The 19033-nt window shown below is 45.9% G+C and overlaps 1 protein-coding gene across 1 annotated transcript in view; it reads right to left on the reverse strand.

Annotated features, from left to right (window-relative positions):
* Positions 1-459: 459 nt before the first annotated feature.
* ankfn1b (ankyrin repeat and fibronectin type III domain containing 1b) overlaps positions 460-19033 on the reverse strand; it is a gene marked incomplete at both ends in the record, with an annotated part of 40754 nt that continues 22180 nt past the window's right edge. The window contains 3 exons of the mRNA XM_084485451.1: positions 460-549; positions 8998-9242; positions 17296-17477. Coding sequence (XP_084341577.1) covers positions 460-549; positions 8998-9242; positions 17296-17477 — 517 coding nt within the window. The remainder of the gene's footprint in view (positions 550-8997; positions 9243-17295; positions 17478-19033) is intronic.

Below are 19033 nucleotides of genomic sequence, written 5' to 3' on the forward strand. Positions count from 1 at the left end.
CCTGTCTCTGTATTCACTGTCTAGCCCCTACCTGCTCCTTAATGACCTGTCTCTGTATTCACTGTCTAGCCCCTACCTGCTCCTTAATGACCTGTCTCTGTATTCACGGTCTAGCCCCTACCTGCTCCTTAATGACCTGTCTCTGTATTCACTGTCTAGCCCCTACCTGCTCCTTAATGACCTGTCTCTGTATTCACTGTCTAACCCCTACCTGCTCCTTAATGACCTGTCTCTGTGTTCACTGTCTAACCCCTACCTGCTCCTTAATGACCTGTCTCTGTATTCACTGTCTAGCCCCTACCTGCTCCTTAATGACCTGTCTCTGTGTTAACTGTCCAACCCCCACCTGCTCCTTAATGACCTGTCTCTGTGTTCACTGTCTAGCCCCTACCAGCTCCTTAATCACCCCAGTAAGCCCCTTTGGATACAAGCATCTTAGCTTGTTTCACCTGTGTGTTTTCACAGTACTTCACCGGTACAATAACTTACCCCAAAGCAGTTCATCAGCTCCCGGTTTGTTCCCATGACGACAGCGTACGTCAGATGGTCCTACTTCCTGTGCGGATACCAGAATAGTTCCTATCTTCACCACCGACTGCTGCAGACACACAGCAGGGATGCTGTCCTCCAAACCAGCCTCACTATGTCTCTGTGACAACCGGCAAATCCCAGAGGAAAAACACAACTCCTCAACCAAGGCGAGAAAAGTACCCAGAATGTGGAAGATGTCAGATCTATAGATATTTCTTATATATCTATAGATCTATACTAATAGACTATAGATCTATTTGAGAATGTTCAAAATGACCTCCAGACCTTCTCTGGAACACTGGGGCTCTGAACCGATATCACTGAGGAGAAAATGACCAGGACACACACACACCCACGCTCGGACACACTCAGACCACCCCCTCCTACACACACACACACACACACACACACACACACACACCGAGACACCGCTCAACAGCCTCCACACGCACATGCACACCAAACACTCTACCTATGCAGGTGTCTGGTTCCACCTGAGCCACCTGAGAACCTATTACACGAAGCGGACTGGTAATGAGGTCGTCGTGGTAACAATGATCCGGTCCAGAGACAGAGAGAAGGCCACAGGTCACTTCATTATTTATGTTGCAGTCACACACGCTTACAGCTGGTACACACAGACACACACACACACACACACACACAGACACACACAAACACACATACACATACTGAAGAAAACTGCGGGGAGAGAAAGGAGAGGAGAGCAAGGAGAAGGAGAGAGAGAGAGAGAGAGAGAGAGAGAGAGAGAGAGAGAGAGAGAGAGAGAGAGAGAGAGAGAGAGAGAGAGAGAGTGCAGAGCCGTTGCTAAGGTTTTGGGTGCCCTACGCGCAGATTGTTGACGGGGGGGGGGGGGGGGGGGGGCTGGTAAAGGGTGCTCTGCCTCCGATGCAAAATAACAACGGTGGACCTGTGAGTGAGTGAGTGAGTGAGTGAGTGGGAGATAGAGTGAGTGAGTGAGTGAGTGAGTGAGTGAGTGAGTGAGTGAGAGAGAGAGAGGGAGAGATGTTTCTAAATGGACCTAAGTACAGACAACATGTAAATAATTCATATATGTTTACAAAAGAAAAAGTAAAGAGAGGCAGGGAGAGAGAGAGATCCAGGGACCAGATAATACATGCATAATGACTCCCTTTCAATATAGCATTAACATGGGTTTAGGATATATCTAAACTCAATATCCCCATCAGATATTAAGGGGATATCGCCACAACACATACAAATCCTGGTGTAGAGGGTCCTCAAGACACATTTGGGAACGGATCGGTCAAACAACAGAGCAGGTGGACCCACTAAATCCCTTCAAAGACTGCAATACATTGAAAACTCTGCAGCCAGGCTCCTCACCCATACCAAACCATCTGCGCACACATCAGCCCCATTCTCCATCAACTCGACTGGCCACCACTTCTGTCCCGGATCAAATACAAAGTACTGCTGCTCACCTTCAAAGCCCTCCACAACCTTGCTCCTCCCTATATCCGCGACCCCTTGACCCCTTACACTCCTTCCCGCTCACTCAGATCCTCTGACCAAAACCTATTAGCTATCCCCCGCCCCAGCCTCTGCACCCTGGGTGGCAGGTCGTACAGGGGCGTGACCCCCAAAACTCTGGAACTCCCTCCTCCCCCAACCTCTTCGTGACTGTCCATCTCTTCCTCTCTTCAAAGCACATCTCAAGACCTCTCTGATTAACGATCACTTCTCCTCCACACCTAACGCATAGCTCCATCTTTCCTCCTACTCTCCTTTTGTTTTTTTTTGTTTGTTGTTTGTTGTTTGTTGTTGTTTGTTTTTTTGTATTTTCCTTTCCACTTTGTAAAGTGACAGCCAGCTTGTCAGGGTTAGGCGCTTTGCTCAGGGACACCTCGACACTCTGGGGCAGCCGGGGATCAAACTAGCAACCTTCCAATTAACCCTCTCTACCTCCTGAGCCACTGCCTCCCACAGCCTCACAGGCCGTCTGTCTGGCCCCCCTGCTGGCCACAGACAGCCGTGATCAATGTCCCCAGTGTTTGGGTGTGGAACACTTGAGCCTTGGCTTGAAGGACAGGAGCTTTAGGAACTATTCCTACATCCCACTGCACTGACGGTCTCCCGACTGGCTCAGACTAAGGGCGCCCTGGATAGGGGAGGGGCTAGTTGTGGGCAGGCTTTCGCCGTCATTATTCACACATCCCCATTTTATTTGAAACTATTGAACTATCTATAGCCTCATAGGACAAGGCTTCAGACCTCTGGTTCTTTCTGCTTCGTGGGGAACCACATGGCTCCACGCTGCTTTAATGGAAGATGAGTGAGAGCGATTCCCTAAAAGATTATTTCTCTAAATGAAGCCATGCGTTACAAAGCCAAAGGATTGCATTCACATTGCTTACATGTCAACATAGTACCTGCAATGTGATGCAAATCGGGGGGGGGGGGTAACGCACCACAGGCCACAACGCACCGAGCCCGGCCTTTCACACCCAGTGCCTAGCCTCGCTGCTGCGTGTGGGCGTGATCCACGGTGTGAACAATCGCTGTCAATCAAGGGAGGGTTCACGCCCACAACATAACGCAGCTTCCTAACTTATAACTGTTGGTTATAAATTATGTTCCATTCACATAAATATGTTTTTGTTATCACAACATTGCATCCACATTGTATTAAGAAACTGTTGTCTCCTACTCTTGAGAAAATATGATGTAAGCCATAAACAGTTGCATACAGAAGAGTAAGAAGCAGCATGAAACTGGGCACAGGGCAGAGGATCTCGTTACCCTGCTGTCAAAATACACAATCAACAACGTTGTGGTGTCATCAGCCAACGGACCAAGGCACCCTTTACACCGAAAGTCAGGCAGGGAGGCATGTTTTCAGTCCAAGTAGATACAACCCATGATATCAGGTCAAAGGACCAGTGCTCTATTACACTAAGATCAGGTCACAGATGGCTTTCATGAAACACTGATTGCTATGGTGGACTATGAATCATCTACAGGGCAGTAGTTTGCAGAGCTACTGAAATAAGTATTACTGAAGCGCAATAGACATTGACCACTCATCGGACGGTTCAGCTCATAAGCATGGACTCCTACTGACGTTCATATAGGGCGTTACGTGGAACTGTGCTGGCAGACACAACACAGGCAGTGTTGTGGAAGGCCGTCCCTGTCGTCACTGCTTCACGATACAGCAGGGATCATAAGAGACACAGGAGTGTACGCAGAAGTGGGGAGAGATGAGTCAGGATAAGCATCACAGACGAAGGTGACCAATAGGGGAAACTAGCTGGTGGATAAGGATGGAGTTCTACGTAAAGTGTTTGCGAGCCTTGGGAATCCTCGGGAAGCCTTTGATGTGCTGATGACTTAAGATGCCCTTGTAGAAGACGGTAGACTAAGGCAAGGGGATTCATAGAAGCTCTTTTGAAAAAGCTCTTCTGAGACACTGCTCACTGGTAAAATGTTGCTTTGTATTTCTGAGCATATGTCTCGTCTTTCAAAATAAATACAGACAATGTCTATAAACATTCTGTGAAAAAACTGGACAATTCTAGCCTCTGTTCACTGTTAAGAAAACATATCAGGCAGAAGAAAACTGGTATTGGCCTAAAAGACCTTATTATGCATCCCTGGAAGCAGTGCTGATGGTGACCAGATGTGGTCCAAACCATTCTGATTTCAGAGTACCTTCTACCAGGTCACTCTATGCGAGGCGATGGAGAATATTCTCTGACTGGTGCATTGGAGGATCTAAAGCAATATAAATGATCCTTAATAAATTATGCAATTGGAAATTGCCTTTCAAAACACATTTGAAAGGTGTTGCCCCTATGAATCCTGCTCAGTGGTCTATCTCTGCATATATAATTTGCATACCTTACATTATACCTGTACCCCTATTTTCAGAGAATGAATGCTGCTATATTAGTGGAAGTGTGGCTCTGTAAAATAGGCACATATTTAAAGTGATGGCCTTAATGGGATTCCTTCTTATATGTGTTCGGTGCCCACATTAATGATCCCCCTGTAGTCCTTGGAAGGAAATAGGTCACTCTCCACCCTGAAGGTCTATACTGCAGCTAGCCTGGAACCACCAGATGAACTGCAAACTGCAATCAGTCTGGAACCTCTCCCTTCATTTAAGATTTCCAAAGGGCGTCACCTACGTGCACAGACTAAAATGCCTCTGGACACCATTGGATAGTCCGACAACCAATCATAACTACGAAACGGGTGAAACAGCACTGAGCCACGACAAAAACATCTTTCTACTCAACAAAAGTTTTAAGTGCAGTAGTTTGTTCTTCTTTTAGTGCAAACACACCGTCCGGTTCGTTGAATACTCTCTCAATAGCGTAATCAACAGACCGTTTTACAGCAGCGGCAGCCGCCACCGTATTTATCCCGCCTCATGCCAGATAAACGGTTGTGATTGGTCCGTCTCTCTCGTACTGGGCAGAAATATGTCTGTATGGGAGGGGAGCCAGACCTTATGTGCAGAGCAAATGAAACATGAGCTCGCAAGATTGGTCTGGTTCTCAGGCTATACTGCGGCCCTCTCATCACAACATGTTCAGGTGAACGAGGTTCCTCAAAGGCACTCTCCACCGGCTCCATCCAACAGTAACCTTGAGAGTGCCCTCATGGGACGTCTCCCTGGTGCTAGATGCCCTCTCTCTACCCCCCATTAAGCCTCTTGAAGAGTATGAGCTGAAGTGACCACCTGCTGAGACAGCTTTCCTTCTAGCGCTATGAACAGCCGAGCCGTTCTGGATGACTGCCAGATTTCTGCGCCCATCAAAACCAGAACCAAGAGTCCCATTTGATTATGTAGGGGGTGGAACTGGGGTGCCTTGGGTCACCGGAGACTTTTGTTGATTAATGTGGATTACTCTGGGGCGAAGCACTGGCACTGTTGGTCATCCAGAATTCCTAAAACCATAGTTACATACATAACTCTCGATAAGGTTTCTGAAACTGGACATTGCTGCAGCAAGAAGCCTGTGGAGCCGTCTAGGGCTGTTGCAGTGGAGAGACAGAGAGCTACGCTAACGTGATGCTAGGAGCTGGAAGGCGGGGATGCACCAGCTCATATTAAAACAAAATACAAACTTCAGGGACTGTAGTTCACCTGGAGAGAGACTAAATTATAATCCTCATTCCAAAAAATGTTTGGTATGCTAAAAACAACTGTGGTGATCCCATGTTTAAATAGGGGGGGGGGGGGTTACAAAAAATATGTTAAAACCTCACTGATTTGTCAAGGTAAATCTTTTGAGACATTGTGTAATGGCCTCAGCTGCTCTGCAACTCATCAGTTCACACCGCACCTCTCTCTGCAGCATTCTTAAAGGTCCCATGGCAGGAAAATTTCACTTTATGTGATTTTCTAACATTAATATGAGTTCCCCTAGCCTATGGTCCCCCAATAGCTAGAAATGGTGTTAGGTGTAAAACGAGCACTAGGTATCCTGCTCTGCCAGACGCGCCGATTTGGATTTTTCCCCGTATGTCGTCATACGGGGACATGTTACCTCCCCTTTCTCTGCTTTGCCCGCCCAGGGAATTTGGCCCACCAATGAGACAATGAGCTACGACCGTGCGAGCGCCACATGTGTGTGTGTGAATACGCACACTGTTACGCAACTTGTACACTTTGTTATTTGGATAACCGTTCTGCTGTCTGTGTTATGGCGCATAACACACAACACAATAAGGCAAGTTTGCGTAAAGCTTGCATTTGGTGAAAAGACTAGACTGCGTCAGGTTCTCTGACGTCTCTGGTATTTCCACAACGAGACTCGTAGTGGGGGTTATCTCAGCCATGGTTGAAAAAGGGATTGTTGCCCGTGACTGGCTCGTAGTGGCTGTAATTCTGCACCGAATTTCTTGAACGTCTTCAAATACTGTATTAGGGGCCCACTAACACCTATATTAAAGCATTCATAAAGTAGCATGCCATGGGATATTTAAAGTTCACTGTCAGGAAAAGAACAGGACCTGAGTTCGGAGCAGAGTAGAACGTGTTGGTGGAGACGTGTGTGACGTGTGTGAGACGTATGAGTCAGTGAGTGTGTGACGGTATGAGTCAGTGAGTGTGTGACGGTAAGAGGCAGTGTGTGTGTGTGTGTTTGTGGGTGTGTGTGTGAGATGGAGAGCAACAGCATTGACATCATAGTAGACAGAAGTACTCCAAATCAAACTCAAGCAGGAAGCTCTTTCACACATACACACACACACACACACACACACACACACACAAACACACTCACACACACAGCCACCAGATGAGTCACCACTCATTCACACTCTCAAGACCTTATTCATCAGCCCGCGTGGGTCATCAAAACATTGATGCACACACAGCTACTTCAGTTCAGAACACAGGAAGAAGCACAGAAAACACGTTCATCTGTGCGTCGCGGATGCTTGGGCCGTCACACAGGAAAGACAAGAACATCATTCAGCAGAAAGCACATTGTGTTCACCATCACCCCCCCGGTGAACACACGGGCAGTCCAGTGTTGCTGACGGGGATTGGCTCCCAGCCCAGAGGTTTTGGGTCCAAACCCCAGGGTCTGCAGCATCTACCTATGGGCCTCTCTGAGGCGTGTCTCTCCGATGCTCGTCCAACCCCTACCAGCTCCTTCATGACATGGAATCAAGAGTTCTCTCTTTGGATAAAAGCAGTCTGCTAAATCAGGGGTTCCCAACCTTTTTTTGTGCCAAGGACCAGCAGAAGCATAAAAAAAATCTCATGGACCGGTTGGCAATTTATGTCAATTTTAATATACATTTTATGAAAATAACAGCCTATTTCAATTGCCAGACCGCTTCAAAATGAGACATTTTGGCCCCTTTTTATTGCTAAAGACATTAACGTTATTTCAATAAGCAACTCACTCTGTGAATACAGCCTATCATTTCTAAAAGTAAATGTAGAGATCACGCTTTACAAATTGTGTAAAATCTAAAACCAAACCACACAATAAAATACTTGTCCAGACCAACAAGAACAGAACAGTTTGAATGTGATCATAAACTGATTATTGATTGATGGTATATTGATACAGTTCCTCTTTAGCTGTACACAAGACTTGTCAGCTGTTCCATTAACAATATGCAATTATGCATCCAAAACAAACACAATGTTCAAAACCGGGATACAATAAAACAAAACAAAAAATAGAACTACTTTACAAATACTAATGACCAACTTAGTGAAATTAGTGTCAGTGGGACCCCTGGGCCTGCTTGCCGGCCACAAGGACGTCATACCGGGGCGTGATAGGAGACAGTGAGACACGCAGGGTATTCCTCACATCCAGTCTGCCTCTAAGTCTGGTCTTAGCGGTGGTCATGGCAGAAAACCCTGCCTCGCACAAATACGATGTTGGGAACGGGAGCAGCGTCTTCAGAGAGAGCGTGCTGATCGCGTTGTATTCTTATATCTCCACCTTGAAAATGACAACTTTTCATCGGATTGCTCCGGACTCGCCATTTCTACTGCTTCATCGAATCTGTTTGGTGTTTGTGTGCGTATCCTGGCTTGTGTGTAAAAACACTGGCTCAGATTGGCTACCATGAAACATGACTCTGCCTTAGCCAATCATAATCGCTTATCTCGTTGTTAACCCACCCGGTCTCCTGACTAGCAGTTTGTGTGTGCAGCCAGGGGTGCGTTCGGATTACGCAGTTTATTCAATCAATTCATAGTAACGCACCGCATTTAACGTTCAGTAACGATAACGGCGTTGTAGCGACGGAAACAGTAATTAGTTAGATTACCCTGTTACTGAAAAAATAACGGCGTTACCTAACGCCGTTATTTTAAACGGCGTTATTCCAAACACTGGCCATCACAATGCAAAAAATGATTATGATCGGAACAAGCCATTCCACGGCCTAGTAGTAACAGCTCTGCGGCCCGGTACCGGTCCCCGGACCGGGGGTTGGGAACCGCTGTGCTAAATGACAAAAGAGCCATTTGTCATTGTCCAGTGGATGAGGACAGACCTACGGCCTCACAAGAACGTCCTCGGACATCGACCTATTCTTGACACAGCCCCTCCCTCCAGGTGGGGGAGTTTAACAGCGTTCCACCCTCTGCTATGCACCATTCATATCCATTCATATTTATTCATATTCATTCATATTCATCCATATTCATTTAATAAAGAAATGAGGCACTACAATTTGTAATATCAACATTAAGGCTGCTGTAGACAACAGCCACTCCCACTCAGCTGCCTCCAAATCTCTCCACCAATGAGAAGTGGTGCGTTTCATGCACACCTGTGATTATGGCAGGCAGAACGGATTCCACAAACCAATCAGGGGAGAGAGGCCCTGATTGGTCAGAATTGAGCCAGCTCTCCGAACATTTATCACCCCACTTCAGAATAAAGTACCCGCTAAATGACGAAACAGGAAGTAAACAGGAAGCGGCGCACTTACAAACTTCCTCTTCAGTTTGCCCTTGCTGGCGCGAGGCTGCCTGTGGGTGCCGGGCTCCGAGGCCACGCCCAGGTGGTCGTCCACTGACAGGCTCTTCCTCAGGTATGCCGCCCGCGCCCGCAGCTGGGAGAAGGGCGACTGCGAGCGGGGGCGGGGCTCCGGGAAGGCTCCGTCGCCACGACCTGGCCCCGCCCCCTCCATCATGGCCGCCACTTCCCCGTCGTCCTCCAGCCTCCACAGCTCGCCTGAGAAGACGGACAACTAAACGTTAGACTGTTATTGACTATTGATTATACCGATTCAGCGAATTCAGGTACTCAAAAACATCATCAAGGAGCCATTAGGAATCTGCCATCATTCTCATTCTAGTCTACAGGTCTACAGGTAAATAGTAAATGGATTTATGCATTTATCTAGCGCTTTTCTAACCAGTGGCCACTCAAAGTGCTTGACAAGATTGCCTAACATTCACACATTCATGCACACATTCACCCATTCACACACCGACAGCGGAGTCAGCCATGCAGGGTGACAGCCGGCTCATCGGGAGCAGTGAGGGTGAGGAGTCTTGTTCAGGGACACCTCGACACGCTAGAAGGAGCCGGGGATCGAACTAGCCACCTTCCACCTCCTGAGCCACATGCCGCCCCAAGGTCTACAGGTCAGCAGGTATATAGGTCAGCAGGTCTACAGGTCCACTGGTCCACAGGTCCACAGGTCTACAGGTCTACAGGTCTACAGGGCTACAGGTTTACTGGTCTACAGGTCTACAGGTTTACTGGTCTACAGGTCTACAGGTTTACTGGTCTACAGGTCTACAGGTTTACTGGTCTACAGGTCTACAGGGCTACAGATCCACGAAGGGTATTGGGAAGTGATCACCTTCTCTTTCCTGCCTCTCTCTGTCAATGACGATGATGAAGTCGTAGTGAACAAACGCTGTCTTTCCACATCGTTTTGGGATTCAAACCAGTTGCTTTACACCCACCTATGTTAGCTGACCCTTACCAACAGCAACTAATTATCTAAGCAATCCATACCTTAACCAAAATCGAGCCCAGAGTCAGCAAGAAGAAGGCCCTGGTTGTACTGGCCAGCTCCCAGTATCCGCCAGTAGAAGACTGTGTTTGTACTGGCCAGCTCCAAGTGTCCGCCAGTAGAAGACTGTGTTTGTACTGGCCAGCTCCAAGTGTCCGCCAGTAGAAGACTGTGTTTGTACTGGCCAGCTCTAAGTGTCCGCCAGTAGAAGACTGTGGTTGTACTGGCCAGCTCCAAGTGTCCGCCAGTAGAAGACTGTGGTTGTACTAGGCAGCTGCCAGTGTGTAAATGTGTGTGTGGATTTAGAATACTGGTTATTTTCACATGGTCAGTTAAAGAGCTACATAAATAAGGCGTTTCAGAGAAGCCCTCTTCCAGGCTTTAAACTGTCATTAAACTGTTTCAGAGTGTGACACCTTCATCTGCTGCTCCACAAATCAGGACCCCGGCTCTCGTCCAGGCATGAGGAAATAAAGATGGAGTTTAATGGCTGCGTTGAGCCATAAAAGCCCATCAGCGGACAGCCGTTAAACACTAGACTGAACATGGCCCTGTAAACACCCCCCCTGGTCCCTGTAAACACTCTTGTTTTATGCTCATGATCGGGGCAGTTCCACTACTGATGCAATCCAATAACACACAAAACCCTTGCCATGGAATATTGACTAAGTTGTCATTTGTGTAGATTGTTGAACACAGATCGTTGGCCCCTGGCCCAGACACATGACCTCCCGGCGAGTAAGCGGCCAATCACTGCTTCCCCCCCTTCGTGGGTTTCTGCTGGAAAAGTTAGCATTTGTTTGTTGTTCGGTTTACGATTTTCCAAGATTTATGATCTTCAATATCGTTGAATTTGTCAGTGTCACTTATTTGTCAGTGACTAAAACAAGACCGTTATTTAGAGAAAACTTTTTTTATGGTTTGCAGTGCCTTTCCTGAGGCACTTCTACATGAGGACGAATGTCCGAGCCCCTCCACGTCCCCACGAAGGGGCGTCCCCATGATGGGACCCCAGGAGTGTGGAGCTGTGTGGAGGAGCATCGGGGCAGTGGTTGGTGTTGATCCAGAGAGCAGTAAGCTTCGGCTTGGCTTTAAATAACATCACAAAGTTGCTGTGGGCCGTAACCATCGAGATAGCACGCCCTTCCTAGAGTTCATATTTTGTACCAGATTTCCATGGAGAACCAGGGGTTCATGAAGAATTTTTCGGCTGAATTGTTGGAGAGTTATTATGGGATGTGTGTCTAGGTGGTAATCGCTCGGTGAGGGAGGATTGATTGATCAGAGATGCATGGAGTGCTGACCGCCTGCCACTCAGCTGCCAATCACCTGGGCAGAGTCTAACCGGCTAGAGAGAGATAGAGGGGCACAGGGTTTGGGAATGGATTAAATTAGAGAACAAATAATAAAGGTGCTTCTCTCCTCATGCTTCATCCAGCGCTCGAGGAGATGGGGAGAATGGTAGGAGACGAGGGAGAGTAAGGAAGAGAGGGTTAAAGAGAGGGTTACAGACAGATGAAGAGACCATGAAGAGAAGAGAAAGGGGGCTGAGAGAGAAAGACAGAAGACAGTAGAATAGGGGGAGAAGGGAGGATAACCATGACAGCTCATTGGTGGATTATGGTGGTTGCTAGGCAACAAGGACAGCACAGACTACAGACTACTCAAATTGATATTTGTGACAAAAACAAAGAGATTGGTGCAGGGTTAAGAAGAGAGAGTGAGGGAGAGAGAGACAATGAAGAGAGGTTATCTTTAATTATCTATTTATATTTTTTTATACATATTTTATGTATCAAAATGTTTTCTTTTTACTTTAAGTTCATTTTCCAGACTCTTATTTGATTGCAATGTTGCAATGTTACACAGCTGTTGAGACATTTATTTTAATTCTAATATTTAATTGTACACACATATTTTGTAACTATGTCACACTTGCTTTGACAAAGCAAACTCATTCCCCCCTGGGCAATAAAGCCTGTTGGAGTTCAGCTTCACTGAGACAGAGTCAAGGGGCTGTGAAGTGGTGACCTGCAACCAGGTAACAGGAGTGGGCTGTTTGTTCTGTTCACTGATGTGGAGATTGGTGCTCCAAAATAACACCACCACCACCACCACCACCTGCTCAGTGGTCTATAGTTATATATACCGATTGGCACATTATACCTCTACTCCTATTTTCAGAAATTTTCCGAGAGAATGAATGGTGCTGTATTAGTGGATGTATGGCTCTGTGAAATAGCAAAAAATGTAAAGCGATGGCCTGAAAGTGTTTCATTCATATATATTTTAAGCTACTAATATTGGCAGTGTGTTTGTCAGGGCAGAAATTTAATCTACGTTGGGGATCATATTGACGTCCCCTCCAGAGAATCCTCTGGAGTATTCCATGTTTGTGGTCCGGCTGTAATGAGATGCCCTTGACATATTCAAAAGAAATCAATGGAATACAATCTAAATGTATTTAAAATGTATTCATTCCGACCAATAACTAGTCAAAAGGTGGGCGCTTTTTGGATTGCGAGAGGAGAGAAAGGGAATAGAGGAGAGAACTTTAAAGTTGCTAACTAAAGTTGCTAAAGTTGCCATGTTCTTTTGTAATATACATATATATATATATATATATATATATATATATATATATATATATATATATATATATTTTGGTGCATGCTGATTCAGTAATAGTAATTATGAGGTACAATAAAGTGCTGCTTTTTAATTGAATCAAGATAAAATGAAATGTCCCACTGCTCCCACTTCCCTAGGGAACATAACACAACACTGGACACACACACATGTGCACACACGCACACACACGCATACACACACACACACACACACACGCACACACACACACACGCACACACATGCACATGTGCACGCGCGCACACACGCACACACGCACACATATACCTATTTGTTAACTGTTTTTCTGTCCTTTTGGTTCACATTTGAATCAACAGCTCCCAGTGACATCATCATATCAGCATGGAATCAAGGAACACATGGGGTGGGTGGGTGGGTGGATGTGGACCTCAAATTTCACAAAGACTTCAAAAATACAAAAATACCAGTTTACCCCCCTGCCCCCTCCCATGCGCGTGGGAACGAGACGTCACGTCAGAGAGGTCTGGGGGCCGCGCCTCAGTGCTGCGGCGGCCGTCTGCTGAGAGGCCTTGTGTGTTTGTACCCTGGGCTGAGTGCGGTTAACCAGAGCTTTTCAAGAGCAGCGTGACAGCAGCTCATCACCGCGGCCATCGACAGCCTCTCAGGTGGACTTCCTCATCTTTACACTACAAACACGCTCCCTCACCGAACACAAAGGCAGCTGTCCTCGGCAGCCCCCCCCGCTGAGCTGCCCCGTCGATATAACGGACCTGTGTGACTGCCGTCGTTACACACAGACGTATTTTCACTTTCAGGTTGGATATTCAATGTTCAGAAAGAGAAAAAAGTCCTTGTCTGAGCTTGTGCGGTAACTCTTCGCTCTGAACTCGTTTGTCAACCGCCCCTCAACCAAATGACAGCTTCCAATTTGTATGTAAATGTCAACACGTACGTAATAGAAAAACAACTTTATTCATTACCCGTGTGCGTGACGGTTATTGCTTTGGCGGTGCGGTAATGCAAGACAAACCCTGAACAAAAGTGATTCGAAAAGTAACACGTGAGTTTTTTTTATGATTACAGGACTTACAGTGTACTTCTTTGTGCCCCTCATCATTTTACATGAGTAGAGCGCACACTTCAAAATCACACACCACTCTAATCACATCCTTGGTGTGCCCCAAATTACAACAGCGGATCATGAAACTTCGTCGGTGGCCTGTTTTTTTTTTTATATTGCCACCGTAAAGGATTACGGGATACCAATATCTCCTTTCCTTTCGTAAAGGTTGGTCAGGAGTAACTTATGGTAAAGGAGGCTTAAAGGATGCATCGAGCCTCCTTTCCTAAGCGTTTTTAGAATTCAAACCACCTTTCCTCCAAGTACTTCCGGGTCACCTCCTTAGGAAAGGAAATTTCCTATGCAAAAAAAGAGAATCCGTAGAGGCCCAATGACTGTAGGAGCCGAAGACTGAGGGAGGACTGAGGGAGCAGCCTGTCCAGGAAGGAGCTGACGTTTGCTGTTGAGTTGGGGCAGCAATGGCCTGAAACTAGTCCACGTTGGACTGGAGCTATCATACTTAACGGTGGACAGAGAGAAGCCCACATACTCAATGGTGGACAGAGAGAGCATTTTGTAACCAGGATGAGACCCAGGACGAAGTGTCCACTGGCTCAGTGATGCCAGCTTCCAGCAGCGGCTATAGCTTAGTCCGGGACGCCATCACGGAATGAGAGCCACCGTATCCATCTGGATACGGTGCCGATAGCCTCAGAGGGAAGTAGAGGGAGCAGACAGCGTCGGTGAACTGAGAATGAACTGTGAGTATCAACATTCAGTCGAGTCTAGAGACGGTCAGCACATTGTCCAAAGCCATGAGTTAAGTGTGGAAGGACTGTGACCTGAGAGTCCAGGTGGTCTGAGTCTCTTCATGCCAGGGAGGGAAATAAATATCAGCCATCCTCGTCAGCAAATATGTGTTCAAAAGAATCGCATCATGACACAGAGGCAGAGGCATCAGCACAACGTCTGCTTCACGCCCACGTTTACAACACCCACAGACATCATTCAGGCATACCATAATGAGAGCAGCACAATAGAAGGAGGCTATAACTCGATGCATCACTGATGAGCCAGTGTGGACATGGCGTGGGTCGCAGGATGACAACATCGTAAAGCTAAACAACTAATACTTCAATATAAATGCATGCCCCCATGACCGTCTGTTTCATTGGTATTACATACCTTTATGTCAACAGTGAAAAGGGGATTGGGGTTTAACTGTAGAAGACCAATGTAAGTAGAGGTAGCGCTCCAGACATTCCATAGTCTGGAGCTGGCATTACTGACTGCAGGTTTCCCACAAAAATGAACGGTTGTATTGGTCAATGAATGTATAACTTGCTATTGGCTGATCGGATAGTTTCCCTACTTCCACTGCGCGATGCTGCACTATGTTTAGTAACGTAGAGTCACAGACTGTCTCAACCTTGACTCTAGTTCCTGATAATTTGGGGTCTAAGGGACTATTGAGGACAACAATATTGTATTGGTCCAGTATTGAGTGAGAACGCTGCGGCCATAATGGAGGACAACAGGCTGCATTGTAATCCTTTGGGGCAATCGCACCCCGTCAATAGCCGCCTCTAAAGCTGTTTGTGTCTGACGACGATATGAAAAGGATCCCTTCAGCAAATATAACTTGTTTCTTTAGCTCTCGCTTGATCCGGCGTGCGTGTTATTATGTCCAACTCTCTTATAGGAAAAGTCTGGCGAGAGTGTAGTTGTTGTCATGAAGAAAACAGTGGAGAGGTGAGCACTGAAGATAGGAGAGTTGTGTTGGACTACAGAGAGCGTAGCTTTGTGTTATCTAAAGATTTGGGTGAAGGAGAGTTGATACTGTAATGATAATGAACATTTTTAATTTTATTTTTAATGATAACACAAACAAAAATAATGAATATTTTGTGCGATCCGTGACTGCGATCGTTCATTTTGTTCATTTCGTTCTTGGTTTTGTGCATGCTCACCACTTTACAGGGACCCTTATCTATGTGGTGTTTAAATGTGTGTACTAAAGTAGATCCTCAAATACATTGTTCCTTCTTGTGCCAGAATAACCTAATTATGGTGACGGATTATGGAAATGAGAATGTTGGTTGTATCGTGTACTGTTTGTCTACTTCTCCTTTTAACGTAGCCCCTTAAGTCTTAACTGTGGTACCGTATATCCCCCAGTATGTGCGCAATAGCATTAGACTACTGTATACGACATTATAACTGCGAAAATGAACAATCCGACTCAAAAAGATTTGTTAAATTGAATGAACGAGATTTGAAGATCCGAGTGTGAAGAAAGATCAACGATGAGATTTCAGGGAAAGACATCTCCTTGATCAAGACTTGGTTGGAAACAATAAAAAAAAGAAAACAGTTGTATATCTCTGGAGGGATCCTTTACATAATGCAATTATATAATATGAGTAGCACTTTTAGGTGGTACAGTACTGCCCCAGAGGATTAAACTGCAGCCCGTTTTACGGATTACAGCTGCATCGTTCTTGCTCGATACTGGACTCATTCAAAATGTTTTGTCCGCATTAGTCCCTTAGACCTGAAATGATCCAAAACAGGATCCAGGTTGAGAGTGTGGCCTTAGTCATAAGTTAACAGTGATGCTTAATGTCCTTGATTAGCCTCGGACTAATTAAATAAATAAAATGCTGAAATACCCCAAAAATATATATAAATAAACAACAAAAAAACAAAAAAATAAGAATAAGTAAGTAAGAAGTAACATTTCCACCAGTGTTTGTCATTGATGTGAATCAAAAGCTACGTTAGAAAGGCAGATATTGACCATTGAAGGAGGTCACTGCTGTCACCTGTTCGTACGTAAGTTGTTCCACGGTCCGAGGGCAAAGATGAAACTATGTGCTGCAATGTTTTCATGACTACAGATATAAGGGCTCAGAAAACAAGCAGACCGTAGGCCCAAGCAGGGACACGTGGGCTTAGAGAGTCCACCCTGTAGGCCGGGACTGGGCCAGAGCTTTACATACGAGTCAAACCGGTTCTAAAAGCCCAGGGAGCTAGCGTAGCATAGATACGAGCTGGAGCTCCCACCTCTCCATTTGAGTCAGGAGCCAAGTGCCAGCATTACGGACCAGTTGTAAACTGTCATGTCATGTGTGCCAGGAGGGGGATTTAACTCACGAGTCTAATCCGAAATGCCTCATCTCTGGCCACCTTCAAAACTCTCCTCAAAACCCACCTCTTCAAACTTGCCTACTGCCTGTGACCCCCCCCCCCCCCCCCCCCCCCCGCCTCTTGTTTGTCTGCTGCTTGTCTGTTTTCTTTGTTCCAGCCCACGTTGTAAAGCATCTTTGAGTTTTGAAAGGCGCAATATAAATCTAATTTATTAATATTATTATTATTATTATTAAGATACCGCAATCTTCTGATCTGTGATGAAATCGTGTGTTGTTTAATTTTGGGAAAATTGCTGTACTGCCTATATCAAAATTTAAAAAAATATATGTAAAAAATAGTGGCCCACCTTACTTCGCAAAAGTCCATCCTGTTGAAACATCCTGGCTACACTCAGCACAATAGGCAAAGGTGTAAACTGTGATTGTTTGGCTCCTTACCTGCAGGGGGCAGTGTGCAGGCCTTAGGTTGTTGGGAGATGGGGGGCAGGACTGTCCTGCCTGGGGGGCTTCCACCAATCAGGTCGGAGCGATGGACCCTGGCGGCAGCAGGAGACTGGGGGATGCTGGGAAGGGTTCGCGATTTAGCCAATAGAGGCCTCTGCAGGGTTCTCTCCAGTGACCTGGTTGGACAACAACAAGCCAACCAGAGCTTAGAGATGGGAATATGGAAATGAAGGGGTATGGCACACAAACAGGAATTTACACACACATACTAGTGTGTGAAGAGTGCAGTGAAGAGCTCTTTAGCATGGATCAATAGCTGAATGACTAAAGCAGTCTTGCAGCAGATCAATGATAATATCATCGCCATAGAACAGTATGGACCAAACAACCTTGTATTACTACGCACCAAATACATCAGATACACAGCAGACTGCTACACCTAAACACACTACACACAAGACTACCATTAAGCATGTAGAAGCTTGTATCCAGAGCGCCTTGAACACGTGTATTTTAGAAACATGTCATTAAGGAGCAGGTAGGGGTTTGACAGTGAACACAGAGGCAGGTCATTAAGGAGCAGGTAGGGGTTAGACAGTGAATACAGAGGCAGGTCATTAAGGAGCAGGAAGGGGATAGACAGTGAACACAGAGACAGGTCATTAAGGAGCAGGTAGGGGTTAGACAGTGAACACAGAGACAGGTCATTGAGGAGCAGGTAGGGGTTAGACAGTGACTACAGAGACAGGTCATTAAGGAGCAGGTAGGGGTTAGACAGTGACTACAGAGACAGGTCATTAAGGAGCAGGTAGGGGTTAAACAGTGAATACAGAGGCAGGTCATTAAGGAGCAGGTAGGGGTGCCTTGTTGGAACAACCACTAGACTATCCTATTCAGACAACCACAATATATGCATTTCACAGAAGACAGCTCCATCAGAAAGCCACTAGAGACAAGTCTCAAATATCTCCAAAATGATCAGTTTTACGTTGGATTTATTCAAAGAAAATGTAATGAAATTCAATGAAATTGTTGTTTATAAATATTTGGACAATTCACACTGAATCACATTTATTGCAGCCTCTGTGATGGTGTTAACATAAATGGTGAGAGCATAAGGTTGCAAATGGCGGTTTACATTCAGAGACTGATGTTGACAGTTCAAGTACTCACATGACATTTCTAGCGATGTGTGTATTATATACTCCTCTCTCCAGCTGTCTGTGAGAAGGCTTCCCGCCGCAATGTTCCTTGTGTCAGATAATGATGCATGCTGGGAATTGGGAAACGTTCAGAGCCAGTCTCATTTCCCCGTGTTTATAAACAAACATACGCCATTTTGTTTTTTTTCGGGGACTGCAGCAGGAGAACTATAGCTCCAGTCTCACTTCATGTTTGCTGTTTTGATCTTTCTTGACCTACAGTACTTGTGGTTTACTCTCTTTTTTCCTTTTCTTCTTTCTATTATATTTCTAGTTTCTTTCATATTTGTAGGATTATTATTTTGCCCCAAACACCAAGTCAAATTCTTTGTATATGTTGAACTTACTTGGCGATAATGTAGGGTGTGATGCTGACTGAAAAGGTTCCCTATACATCATCCACTCTGTAGGAGAGCCTCAGAGCAGATCAACAGGGCTCTGAGCCGGTACGGTTTCTGTGATTGTGGTGGTGCTAGCCTGCTTCTTAGAAGGTGCTTGGTTAAACTCTAAGTATGTCGGTCTTTTTCCCA

The sequence above is a fragment of the Micromesistius poutassou genome (genome assembly GCF_964030765.1).
Source record: "Micromesistius poutassou genome assembly, chromosome: 21".
NCBI lineage: Eukaryota > Metazoa > Chordata > Actinopteri > Gadiformes > Gadidae > Micromesistius > Micromesistius poutassou.